Here is a 12,846-nt window from a genome sequence, read left to right on the forward strand (position 1 = left end):
GTAGGCTTTTCAGAAGAATACCCCTTACTTGCCATTTGGTCAACTAAATTTAGGGGGTATACCCTGAAACTACCCAAGAAAAAAGGAAACCTGTCTTACAAATGGGAGGCTAGCGAAGTAACGGAAGACTCTGCGATTGATAAAAAATATCAAAACTGATTTTTTTTTATCGCCGCAGCGCTTGTAAAGTGATTGTGCAGTGATCAAAAAATAATAATTTTTTGTCACTGCAGTGGGGCGGGCGTGGGTGAACGCACGTGTGGGCGACCAATCAGGCCTGATCGGGCAAACACTGCATTTTGGGTGAAGGGTGAACTAAGGTGACACTAATACTATTATAGATCTGACTGTGATCAGTTCTGATCACTTACAGATACTATAAAAGTACCAATGCTGATTAGCGATACGCTAATCAGCGAATCAGTGACTGAGGTGCGGTGGGCTGGGTGCTAACTGACGCTAACTACCTAACAAGGGGGCCTAAACTATCCTAAAACCTAACAGTCAATACTACTGAAAAAAAAAGTGACAGTTTACAGTGATCACTTTTTTCCCTTTCACTAGTGATTGACAGGGGTGATCAAGGGGTTAATTAGGGTGATGGGGGGTGATCTGGGGCTAAATGTGTGGTGTTTGTGTACTCACTGTGATGTGTGCTCCTCTGCTGGGACCAACCGACAAAAAGGACCAGCAGAGGAGCACAGAAGCCATTTAACACCTTATATTTATAAATATAATGTGTTATATGGCTTCTGATTCGATTTTTTAAAAGTCACCAACCTGCCAGCAATGATCATTGGCTGGCAGGCTGGTGACGAAATACTCCTGTAACGATTCTCGGCCCGCACTGCGCATGTGCGGGCCGGCTCTGCCCGAAATCTCGCGTCTCGCGAGAGGACGCGCTGGCGCATCCAGGAGGAATAACAGGGCCGCCGCCAGGACGCAATCCTGTGTGCGGCGATTAAGTACCGTAATACCTGTGTGTGACTTTCTTTCTGGCCTCTGTGGGGATTCGCTCTGGTAGTTAGGACTAGCGGATGCAGTATAGAGGCAAAGTACAGTTTTTCAGTGTTTATTCACACATTGGTGTATAAGAAAATGCAGATAAGCTGTATCACAAGACGCAGCTGGCTTGGCGTTTGTTCACACACAAGGAAAGTCCATATAATCAATAAAAGTCACCTTTTCTCCCGGGTGTTAATTCACACCCTGTTAGCAGTTTAGCCTCATCAAGTCCATAGGCGGCCTGTTCGCCTTTTAGAGGGGCCTGGCTCAAACCTCAAATTCCAGCACAGCCCTCAGTTCACAGCACACAGACTCCTGAGCTCCACTGTCAGAGGGAGGTAAATCCACACACCTGGCAGTGCTGGCTGGTTTTTATGCCTGGCAAAACCCGGCCTGGAACATGGGGAGTAGTTACCCACCCAGCACTTTGACTACTCCCAGTAAGAGCTGACCCGGATCAGCTATGACAGCCATGCTAACTCTCAATGCGTCAATTAGCAATAGCTGCTGCTGACACATAAAATACCGGCTTTTACTTCACCAAGGCCAGGAACCTTGTGACACATACCTTCCATCCACGATGATTCCAGGTGCCTATTTACACCTCCTAAAGTGGGGAGGCCCGTATACTATACTATTTAGGGCATACAAGATTCTTTCTGTAAGGTTGTGCCTGTGGCTCCCTGTTTTTTTCTACCATCTTAGTGAGAGTAGAAAAAAACTCTGACAAACTCTTTCATAATCACTTCTTGGAGTTTGTCAGAATTAGTGGGTTTTTCTTTGTCCATCCGCCTCTTGAGGATTGACCACAAGTTCTCAATGGGATTAAGATCTGGGGAGTTTCCAGGCCATGGACCCAAAATGTCAACGTTTTGGTCCCCGAGCCACTTAGTTATCACATTTGCCTTATGGCACGGTGCTCCATCGTGCTGGAAAATGCATTGTTCTTCACCAAACTGTTGTTGGATTGTTGGAAGAAGTTGCTGTTGGAGTGTGTTTTGGTACCATTCTTTATTCATGGCTGTGTTTTGGGGCAAAATTGTGAGTGAGCCCACGCCCTTGGATGAGAAGCAACCCCACACATGAATGGTCTCAGGATGCTTTACTGTTGGCATGACACAGGACTGATGGTAGCGCTCACCTCTTCTTCTCCGGGCAAGCCTTTTTCCTGATGCCCCAAATAATCGGAAAGAGGCTTCATCGGAGAATATGACTTTGCCCCAGTCCTCAGCAGTTCATTCACCATATTTTCTGCAGGAGATCAATCTGTCCCTGATGTTTTTTTTGGAGAGAAGTGGCTTCTTTGCTGCCCTTCTTGACACCAGGCCATCTTCCAAAAGTCTTCGCCTCACTGTGCGTGCAGATGCGCTCACACCTGCCTGCTGCCATTCCTGAGCAAGCTCTGCACTGGTGGCACTCCGATCCCACAGCTGAATCCTCTTTAGGAGACGATCCTGGCACTTGCTGGACTTTCTTGGACGCCCTGAAGCTTTCTTAACAATAATTGAACCTCTTTCCTTGAAGTTCTTGATGATCCTATAAATTGTTGATCGAGGTGCAATCTTAGTAGCCACAATATCCTTGCCTGTGAAGCCATTTTTATGCAACGCAATGATGGCTGCATGCATTTCTTTGCAGGTTACCATGGTTAACAATGGAAGAACAATGATTTCAAGCATCACCCTCCTTTTAACAGGTCAAGTCTGCCATTTTAACCCAATCAGCCTGACATAATGATCTCCAGCCATGGGCTCGTCAACATTCTTACCTGAGTTAACAAGACAATTACTGAAATGATCTCAGCAGGTCATTTAATGACAGCAATGAAATGCAGTGGAAAGTTTTTTGGGGGATTAAGTTAATTTTCATGGCAAAGCAGGACTATGCAATTCATCTGATCACTGTTCATAACATTCTGGAGTATATGTAAATTGCTATTATAAAAACTTAAGCAGCAACTTTTCCAATTTCCAATATTTATGTAATTCTCAAAACTTTTGGCCACGACTGTATACTTGTTACCACTAATGGTCAGGGACTTGAGCAAAGTATTTTACCTATGGATCGCCATAGTGTAGACTTTTATGCCCTTTACCAATATGGCTATGGAATGTAACTGATTTGGCATGAGCAACCAGACCTAGCGCTGTTCACTACAAACTACGGATTAACGCCAAATTTTGTCATCCTGCTCTTACTATCCTGGGATTGCTTGATTAGTGTCATGACATCTCCGTTCAGTCAAATGATTTAGGGGCTCTTGGACTACTAGAGATTCTAGTTCATGCGCTGTATTCTGTACAGGATGCTGCATATGATCTCACTATGATTAAAGGGGCCCAGGCATATGGGGTGGCATTTCCGGGATTGGATAACCCCTTTAATATGAAGTACAACATAGTGATGAGTTCCTTTAGAACAGCTGTAAACCTAAATTATGTTCTATACTTATAATGAAATTGTAATTAAAGAGGCTCTGTCACCCGGATCAAGCCTATTAAACCAGGCATACTCACAGGTAGGGCTCATCATGCTGATTAAAACAATAGCTGTCTTTTGTCTGCATGATAAACAGCTACAGCGATATCAGCGTTTTTGTTCATATGCAAAAGGAGAATTTCGAGTACCAAGATGTGGGGCTGAATCCTTTTAGCACTGCTCTGTAACCATCCCTGTTCTCTGCACAGTCCCCCTCCCCTTGATTGACAGGGCTAGACATGCTGAGGGCAGAGCTGTGTCCTAGCATGTACAAATCATTAACACTATGTACTATAGCTTCACCACATTGAGATCTGCTCAGAAAGCTAATATACATATTACAGTGATACCTCGGTTCACGAACGCTTCTGTTCGCGAACAACTCGGTTCACGAACAGAAAAGTTCATAAAAATATGCTCCAGTTCACGAACTCCGCCTCGGTTCACGAACAGGAGCCGCGGCCATTTTAATGCATGTCACATGGTCGTGACTTCCTGTAGGAAGACCGTGGAGAGAAGAAGAGACACAGAAAGAAGTACTGTGAGTACTCTGCAAACATTTTAAGTGCTTTTTGGTGTGCTTTTTAGCACATACAGTACTGTACAGTTCACTGGACACCCAATATGGCTCCCAAGAAGCATAGTGGAAAAAAGAAAGTGCGGAGCAGCAATGAAGGTGACAAGAACAGAAATGCAGGTGACAATGTGCAAAGTGGAAATGCAAGTGACAATGTGCAAAGTGGAAATGCAGGTGACAATGTGCAAAGTGGAAATGCAGGTGACAATGTGCAAAGTGGAAATGCAGGTGACAATGTGCAAAGTGGAAATGCAGGTGACAATGTGCAAAGTGGAAATGCAGGTGACAATGTGCAAAGTGGAAATGCAGGTGACAATGTGCAAAGTGGAAATGCAAGTGACAATGTGCAAAGTGGAAATGCAGGTGACAATGTGCAAAGTGGAAATGCAGGTGACAATGTGCAAAGTGGAAATGCAGGTGACAAGAATGTGCAGTGCAAGCATGGTGGCAAAAAGAAAGTGCAGAGCAGTAGTAAAGGTGACAGCAAGGTTGTGAAGAAAATAACCATTGAGCTGAAGAAGGAAATTATAGAAAAGCATGACCGTGGTATTCGTGTGACTGATCTGGCCTCGGAGTACAAGATGGCAAAGTCAACAATCTCGACTATTCTGAAAAACAAAGCCGCCATCAAAGGAGCTGATGTTGCAAAAGGAGTGACAATGTTAACCAAGCAGAGGACGCAAGTTCTGGAAGAGGTGGAAAAACTTTTGTTGGTGTGGTTGAATGAGAAACAGCTGGCAGGTGATAGCGTTAGTGAAGCTATGATCTGTGAGAAAGCCAGGAAATTGCACAGTGATTTACTGCAAAGAAGCCCCTCTACAAGTGCAGCAAGTGACGAATTTAAAGCCAGTAGGGGGTGGTTTGAAAAATTCCGCAGGAGAAGTGGCATCCACAGTGTGATTAGACATGGTGAGGCTTCCAGTTCTGACAAGGCCGCAGCAGAAGCCTACAAGTTAGACTTTGCGGAATTCATGAAGACAGAAGGATACGTCCCTCAACAAGTGTTCAACTGTGATGAAACAGGGCTCTTCTGGAAAAAAATGCCGAACAGAACCTATATCACGCAGGAGGAAAAGGCACTACCAGGGCACAAGCCCATGAAGGACAGATTGACCCTTTTGCTGTGTGCCAACGCAAGTGCCGATCTAAAAATTAAACCACTACTGGTGTACCATTCTCAGACCCCTCGTGCATTTAGGGAACAAAATGTGAACAAGGCCAGACTGCCCGTCATGTGGAGAGCCAATGCCAAAGCTTGGGTCACAAGGCAATTGTTTATGGAATGGCTGCACGAGGTGTTTGCACCCACCGTCAGAAAATATCTTTCTGATAACCAGCTGCCTGAAAGGTGCCTTCTTCTGATGGACAATGCCCCGGCACACCCTCCAGCCTTGGTGGATGATATGGATGCAGAGTATGACTTCATCAAGGTAAAGTTCCTCCCCCCCAACACAACACCACTTCTGCAGCCCATGGACCAGCAAGTCATCTGCAACTTCAAGAAGCTGTACACAAAGGCGCTCTTCACTAGGTGTTTTAATGTCACTGAAGAGACGTCCTTGACTTTGAAAGAATTCTGGAAGAAACATTTCAATGTTGTCCACTGCATTAACCTCATTGACAAAGCCTGGGAAGAGGTCACTCCCCGAACCCTAAATTCAGCCTGGAGGAAACTGTGGCCAGAATGTGTCGCTGAACGTGAACATGACTTTGACGGGTCTGATGCAGAGGTAGTGCAGGTAATTGTGTCCATGGGCAAGAGTATGGGTCTGGACGTTGATGGTGCTGATGTGGAAGAGCTTGTTGAGGAACATAGGGAGGAGCTGACCACGGAAGAACTTTCTGAACTCCACGGTGAGCAGCAGAGGGCACTTCTTGAGGAGCATTCCACTGAGGAAGAAGAAGAAAGGGAGGAGGTTAGCAGTGATGCCATAAAATCCATTATGCAAAAATGGAATGAGTGCCATGATTTTTTTGAAAAGCACCACCCCAACATAACTGTCGTGAACAGAGTGCTAAATCTCATGAATGATAATGTGGTCTCTCATTTTCGGAGGGTTATGCAGCGCAGGAAGAGACAAGTGACATTGGACAGATTTTTCAGACAAACTGAGCCTGCAGCTAGGAGACAAAGGAGAGAGGAAACCCCTGAAGGAGATCCCCCTGATGTCCTTATGGAGGGGGACTCTCCCTCCAAACAATAACTGCCTCCTACCTGCCTTCCTCCATGCCAGAAGTCATCTCAAGCAAGGTTAGTGTCCTCTCTTTATACATTACTATACTGTACTAATGTGTATTGTAATTTGTTTCATATTTTTGTGCTTCAAAAAACCCCCAAAAAAGGTCAGCACGGATTAACCGGATTTACATTGAACCCTATGGGAAAATGTGCCTCGGTTCGCGACCAATTCGGTTCGCGACCAGAGTCAGTTCATGAATTAAGTTTGTGAACCGAGGTATCACTGTACTTAGAGATGAGCGAATTTCTAAAAAGTTTGATTCGGACGGTTTTTCAAAACAATTTTGTTCGATCTGAATTTATTTGTGGTGAATCGCATAAAAAAAATGGTTATTTCCTGCCTGCAGGGAGCCTAGAAAGTGGTGTAGAACACTGTGCCTTGCAGCAACACGCATAGGGAGTCTGCTGTGGTAGAGAAACAATGCTGTGAGTCAGTATGACATGCAGATGACAGGCGTCTCTCTTAGAATCACTGCACACTTCACTTATTTGGGCAGTTACGGGGCCAAAACTGACCAAATAACTTAAGTGTGAACTCAGCCCTACACGTCAATGTTAGCGTCAAGAAGAAGCGCACTCCTTTTACACTGTCGGGCGCTTATTCCACATAAATGTCTACAGAACCTGTTCTATTAAACACATAGAAGTAGAGCCCCTCTGACAGAGTGGAGAGGGTGTGAGCAGTAAGTTTGTGTTGACGTCACTGATTATTTTGCCCCTCCTCTGATCCGTCAGAACAATAACCCCCAAAAAATGGATCCTGTCTGTGGAGCATCCGCCTTCACTCGGTCAGCAATTAGTATTGCTAAAACCCCCCCAAAAAAACAGGAGTGGATCCAAAACAGAGATGACATATGAATGGAATATTTGCATGTCTCCTGTGTTTTGTACCCTCTCCTGCATTTGGCTACCAAATAGGGACCATGTCATGCAGGCCTTACAGCTGTTACATAGACAGGATCTGTTGTGCGTCTAATTTTTCCGTCCTTCTGACAGATCAGAAGGGTCAAATAAATAATTATGCCAGCCAGGCCGAAAGGCAAAATAGTGGCCCAGTCAAAAAGTGGGGGTGGGTGGCAGTATGAGAAGTCCACAGAGTGGCCCTATGACATAGTGGTGAGGTGGAAGCAGCATGAGGAGACCACAGAGTGGCCCAATGACAGCATGTAGAGGTGGCGGCAGCAGCAACATCAGGAGGAGGCTACAGGGTGGCACAATGACAGTGTGGAGGTCGCAGCAGCATAAGGAGACCGCAGAGTGGCACAATGACATAGTGTGGAGGTGGCAGCAGCATTAAGAGGAGGCGCCACAGGGTGGCATAATGACAGAGTGTGGAGGTGGCAGCAGCAGCATCAGGAGGAGGCCACAGGGTGGCACAATGACTGTGGAGGTGGCAGCATCAGTATCAGGAGGCCACAAAGTGGCAAGGTGACATAGTGTTGAGGTAGCAGAAGCATCAGGAGACCACAGAGTGGTAAGGTGACATAGTGTGGAGCTTGCAGCAGCATCAAGAGACCAAAGAGTGACAAGGTGACATAGTGTGGAGGTGGCAGCAGCATCAGGAGATCACAGAGTGGCAAGATGACATATTGTGGAGGTGGCAGCAGCATTAGGAGACCACAGAAAGGCAAGGTGACATAGTGTGGAGCTTGCAGCAGCATCAGGAGACCAAAGAGTGACAAGATGACATAGTGTGGAGGTGGCAGCAGCATCAGGAGAACACTGAGTGGCAAGATGACATTGTGGAGGTGGCAGCAGCATTAGGAGACCACAGAGTGGCAAGGTGACACAGTGTGGAGGTGGCAGCAGCATCAGGAGACCACAGAGTGACCCGATGACAGAGTGGGGAGATGGGTGGCAATACCAGTACCATCTGAAGATGGTGGGTGAAAGAAGGAGCTCTTGGCATCAGATGTGTGGCATCAGGCGGGTGGCAGCATCAGAATAGTAGCTGAGGCAGGTAGCCAGTAGAAACCGGTCTCTTTTGTCAAAGTGTTGACAAATGGATGATCTAGTCTGATGCATCAGGCATTGTTGGGTGGAAATCCTGGCTGATCCACACCTGATTCATCTTGACAAAGATCAATCTCTCCACATTTTGGGCGGACAAGCGGGTTCTTCTTGGGGTAACTATTGGCCCCGCCGCACTAAACACCTGCTCTGATGCCACACTACTGGCCGGGCAGGACAGCTTTTCCAGGGCAAACCCTGCCAGTTGCGGCCACAAATCCAGTTTGGCTGCACTGTAGTCCATTGGATCTTCAATGTGGAGTGGCAGGGTGCTGTCCAAGTTTTCCACCACCTGCTGGTTCAGGTTCTGCTCCAGGTCTAGCTGCTGCTGCTGCTGGTGAGTAGTTTCTTCACTAGGCGGGTGAAGAAAGCTTTTCATTAGTGACTCTAGACTCAAGTTTCTGCTGATGGAGCTGGAACTGCTCAAGCCGAGCCTGCCACAGCAGCAATGGCAGAGAGTCACACTTTGGTGTGGGAGGGAAACCCACACCAAACATAGGAGGGAAAAGGGGTGAGAGGAAAAGGCCTGGACACTAGGGAAAGGAGCAGGTCACCTCCTAGAGAAACCCTAATCAAAGCCCTGACACTGCAAGTAGGAACTGACCCCAAAGGTAGGTGAGTTCATACACAGGAACCTAAAGTCCTAACTCACCCTTTAGGACCCTGGTTCTTATGTCAGGACAAGAGACAACCTGTTCCTCCAAACGGTAGGAAGAACAGGAGTCTCCCTCAGGCCTAAATACCAATGGCAGGGAAAAGAGCAACACAAGAAAACCCCAACAATAAACAACAGGGGAAGGAGACACTTAACTTCAAATGGCTTTGGAAGCACAGGAACCCAGATGAGATCCAAACACCAACAATACACAACAAGCCACAGCATGGTGGAAGAAGCCACAATAAATAGGGAAGGTAAAATGACTACATAAGCAACACCTGAGGCAAGGGGTGTGGCCATTACCAGAAACTACACAGACACGAATTGATCCAAGGAACCTGTCAGATCAAACCATGTGTTGCCAGTCTCACTGATCTCCTGGCACCTGGCACAGAAATGTCCGTGACAATAGGAACGGGAGCGTGGAGTTATCCCCCCGGTCAGACCTGCGAGAGGATGTACGATGGCGCAGATAGGTAGTGGCCAACTGACTACATAGGATGTCTCTATAGTAGTTCAGTTTGTCCTTCCTCTCGGCGGGTGTAAAAAAGGCCCCCATTTTGGACCGGTAGCGAGGGTCCAACAAGGTGGAGAGCCAGAAGTCATTCCTCTTCCGAATGGTGAGAATTCGGCTGTCACTACGCAAGCAAGTGAGCATGCATCGGACTATTTGTGCAAGTGACTCGGAGGGACTCCCTGCCTCCATCTTCACTGCATACTGACACGGTGTGTCCCTGTAGCTCCTGTTGCTGCTCCTGCTCCTCCTCTCTTGTCACCTGTGTAGAAAAAACACCCATTTCACTACACATTGCTTGTGCTCCAATGTCCTCCTCCTCCAATTCAGCCTCCACAGGGCTCATGTGGCCGTGAGATCTAGGCGCCACATCTCCAGTCCCCTGACCAGCCAGATTTACTAGTATCTGTTCCAGGACATGATGCAGTGGACTGACGTTGTTCATCCCATAGTCCTGGCAACTGACAAATAACATGGCCTCCTCAAAGGGCCTAAGCAAACGGCAGGTGTCACGCATGAGCTGCTACTGGCTGACATCGAAGTTACACGGGGTACTTCTGTCCGCTTGGATCATCAAGAAATCGTTTATGACCTTTCTCTGTTCCTATAGTGGGTCCAACATATGGAGAGCGGAATTCCGCTGCAGCTCAAGGAGGGTGTACTTTGCTGTGTACGAGTGGCTGAAGTGCATGGAAAGTTTCCTGGCCATTTTTTGAGGCTGTCTTGCAGATGGGTGGAAGACTTCAGGAGCAGCTTGACAACCAGATTGAACATGTGTGCCATGCAGGGCGCATGGTTCAGCCCTCCTTGACTCAGTGCCGACACCATGTTCTTCCCGTTGTCGGTCACCATGGTTCCGATTTTGAGCTGTCACGAAGAAAGCCAGGATTCTATTTCTTGATGAATGATACGGAGCAGTTCCTCCCCTGTGTGACTCAGTTCGCCCAGGCAAACGAAGGTGCAGAACAGCGTGACACCACCGTGCCCTGCACATATTGTGTGCTGGAGGGGCACTGTGAATTGTCCCTGCAGTGTAGGCTGAGGACGAGGTGGCAGAGGCAGACATTGTCGCAGGACCAATGACGTGAGAACATGGAGGCGGAAGCAGCATCACCTGGCCAAGTTGCTGGTGTGGCTGTGAAGGAGCCACATTCACCCAGTGGGCCGTAAAGGACATGTATTGTCCCTGACCGTAGTTACAGCACCACATGTCGGCGCTGCCGTGCACTTTGGCAAACAGGCTCAAGGACTGGCCCACCTACATACGTGTGCAGGGCTGGTACTGCCTTTTTGGCAAAGGAATGACGGCTTGGGACTCTCCACCTCGGCTCAGCACAGCGAGTCCACCACTTGGAAAGGGAGGGACTGCAGCACCAGCAACTTGGCCAGGAGTACATTCAGCTTCTGCGCTGTTGGATTAGTGCAATCATACTGTTGTCTCTTGGCAATCGCTTCGGTGATCGATTGCTGACGAAATGACTGACGAGGAGTAGGAGGAGGAGCAGGAGCATCAGGACCAGCAGATGATGGGAAGGACAGACAGCTTTCTTCGGCTGAGGTGATGGAGCCTTGACTGCCTGAAATCGGGTGCGTGCCACTGAGTGATGCAGTGGTTGCTGTGGCAGGCTGGACCACCACATCAGAGCCACGGTTCTCCCAGGCCACTTTATGGTGACGCTGTATATGTTTACACAGGGCTGTGGTGCCGACACCCTGGCCATCTTCACCTTCTGCCCACAGATTCTACAAATGGCCAAGTTCACCTCCTCTGGAAGCTTAACCAAAAATGACCACACTGCCGAGTAGGTGATTTTACCCCCAACACTCCGCACTGACTGACTGCTACCGCTGCTGCTTCCAAGAACCCCTGCATCACTACTTTCCAGGCAGGTAGGCTCCTGCGAAGTGGGTGGTCTACCCCGGGCACATTTGGCTCCCGACCTCCCACTGCTGCTACCCTGCTGACTCCCGGCCACACTAGTGGCTTGCTGGCTCTGCCGCTGCCTCACGGACAAGCTGCCAACCTTTTCTCCCGATGATGATGAAGCCCCTAATTCGCCCGGCTCCCAAGTGCAATCAGCTACATCATCATAATCGAGTACTGTCTGCACGGCACTGATGTCCTCCTCAACGGTCTCTGGGTCAGTAGCCTGACCGCTCGCAACACCAGCTCCCACGCTACTCTCCTCATCACTACTTGCCCACCGACCGGAGGCAGCGGCGGAAGTCTCCTCCACATCTTGGCTGGCCAGTAGCTGCTGACTGTCCTCTAGTAGCTCGTCCTTGCTGTATAGTGGAGCTGAGCCCACAGCATATAAATCTTCACTGACTGAGGGAACAACTAACAACTATGCCAACTAAGGGTTGTGTCTGATGAACCCACCGACTCTTGGCTGGGGGTGTCTAATTTCACTTGGGATGAAGTGGGTGACCGAGTCAACCATTAAAGAACCGCTGGCTTGCTGGTCAAGACACGGCCTCTAGATGACACTGGGAGCTCAGGCCTCTCGATGCGACTCTTGCTGCCACGCCCCCTTACTCTGCTGCGACCTGTGCCTGCACCAGAAACATTTAGGCCTCTGCCACTCCCCTGTGCAGGGCCTGGCACTTCTCTGTCTGACATACTGTTAGATCAAATAACAATATTAAAAGAAAATTAAAACACCCCAAAAAAGTCTGTAATTTTCTCACTTCATCACATGACAGCTAATAATCCCCTTTTTCCCCCACTAATACACGCCAAAAAGGGCTTTAAAGCATATAACTGCACCGCTGAACGGCAAATATATATTTTTTTGCCACTAATACACGCCAAAAAGGGCTTTAGAACATATAACTGCACCGCTTAACAGCAAATAGGCCCTTATTGTATTCCACTTATACACGCCACAAAAGGCTTTAGAACATATAATTACACCGCTGAACGGCAAATAAGATATATTTTTTTGCCATTAATAGACGCCAAAAAGGGCCTCTAGAACATATAACTGCACCGCTGAACGGCAAATAATACATATTTTTTTGCCACTAATACACGCCAAAAAGGGCTTTAGAACATATAACTGCACCACTGAACGACAAATAATATATATTTTTGTGCCACTAATGCATGCCAAAAAGGGCTGTAATTTTCTCACTTCACCACACAAAAAAGGCTAAGTCCTTTTTTTCCCACTAACACAATAAAATAAAAGTTTTAAAGGTCTTTTCTACCACTGTCCCTAGCACCTTCTGACGTCTCTCCCTGCACTAGGTACACTGGAAAATGGCTGAATCCAAGATGGCTGAGGCTATTTATAGGGCTGTGACATCACAGGGCTGGCTGGTTGCTGATTGGCTGCATGCATGGCATTGTGGGTGATCTC

At 47.7% G+C, this 12,846-nt stretch overlaps 1 protein-coding gene across 1 annotated transcript; it reads left to right on the forward strand.

Moving 5' to 3' along the window:
• The first annotated feature begins 4,107 nt into the window (after positions 1-4,107).
• On the forward strand, positions 4,108-6,264 carry LOC122935417 (tigger transposable element-derived protein 1-like). The gene is made up of 2 exons (XM_044291186.1): positions 4,108-4,180; positions 4,478-6,264. The coding sequence occupies exons 1-2, from the start codon at positions 4,108-4,110 to the stop codon at positions 6,262-6,264; spliced, it is 1,860 nt and encodes a 619-aa protein (XP_044147121.1).
• The last annotated feature ends 6,582 nt before the right edge of the window (positions 6,265-12,846 follow it).

The sequence above is a fragment of the Bufo gargarizans genome, chromosome 4 (genome assembly GCF_014858855.1).
Source record: "Bufo gargarizans isolate SCDJY-AF-19 chromosome 4, ASM1485885v1, whole genome shotgun sequence".
Classification (NCBI taxonomy): Eukaryota; Metazoa; Chordata; class Amphibia; order Anura; family Bufonidae; genus Bufo; species Bufo gargarizans.

What these genes read in the sequence shown, in the direction of transcription:
- LOC122935417 (XM_044291186.1), top strand. Translation starts at nt 4,108, where the DNA reads ATGGCTCCCAAGAAGCATAGTGGAAAAAAGAAAGTGCGGAGCAGCAAT. An exon ending in TGACAAGAACAGAAATGCAG is followed by an intron (nt 4,181 to 4,477) that starts GTGACAATGTGC and finishes GTGGAAATGCAG; the next exon opens with GTGACAAGAATGTGCAGTGC.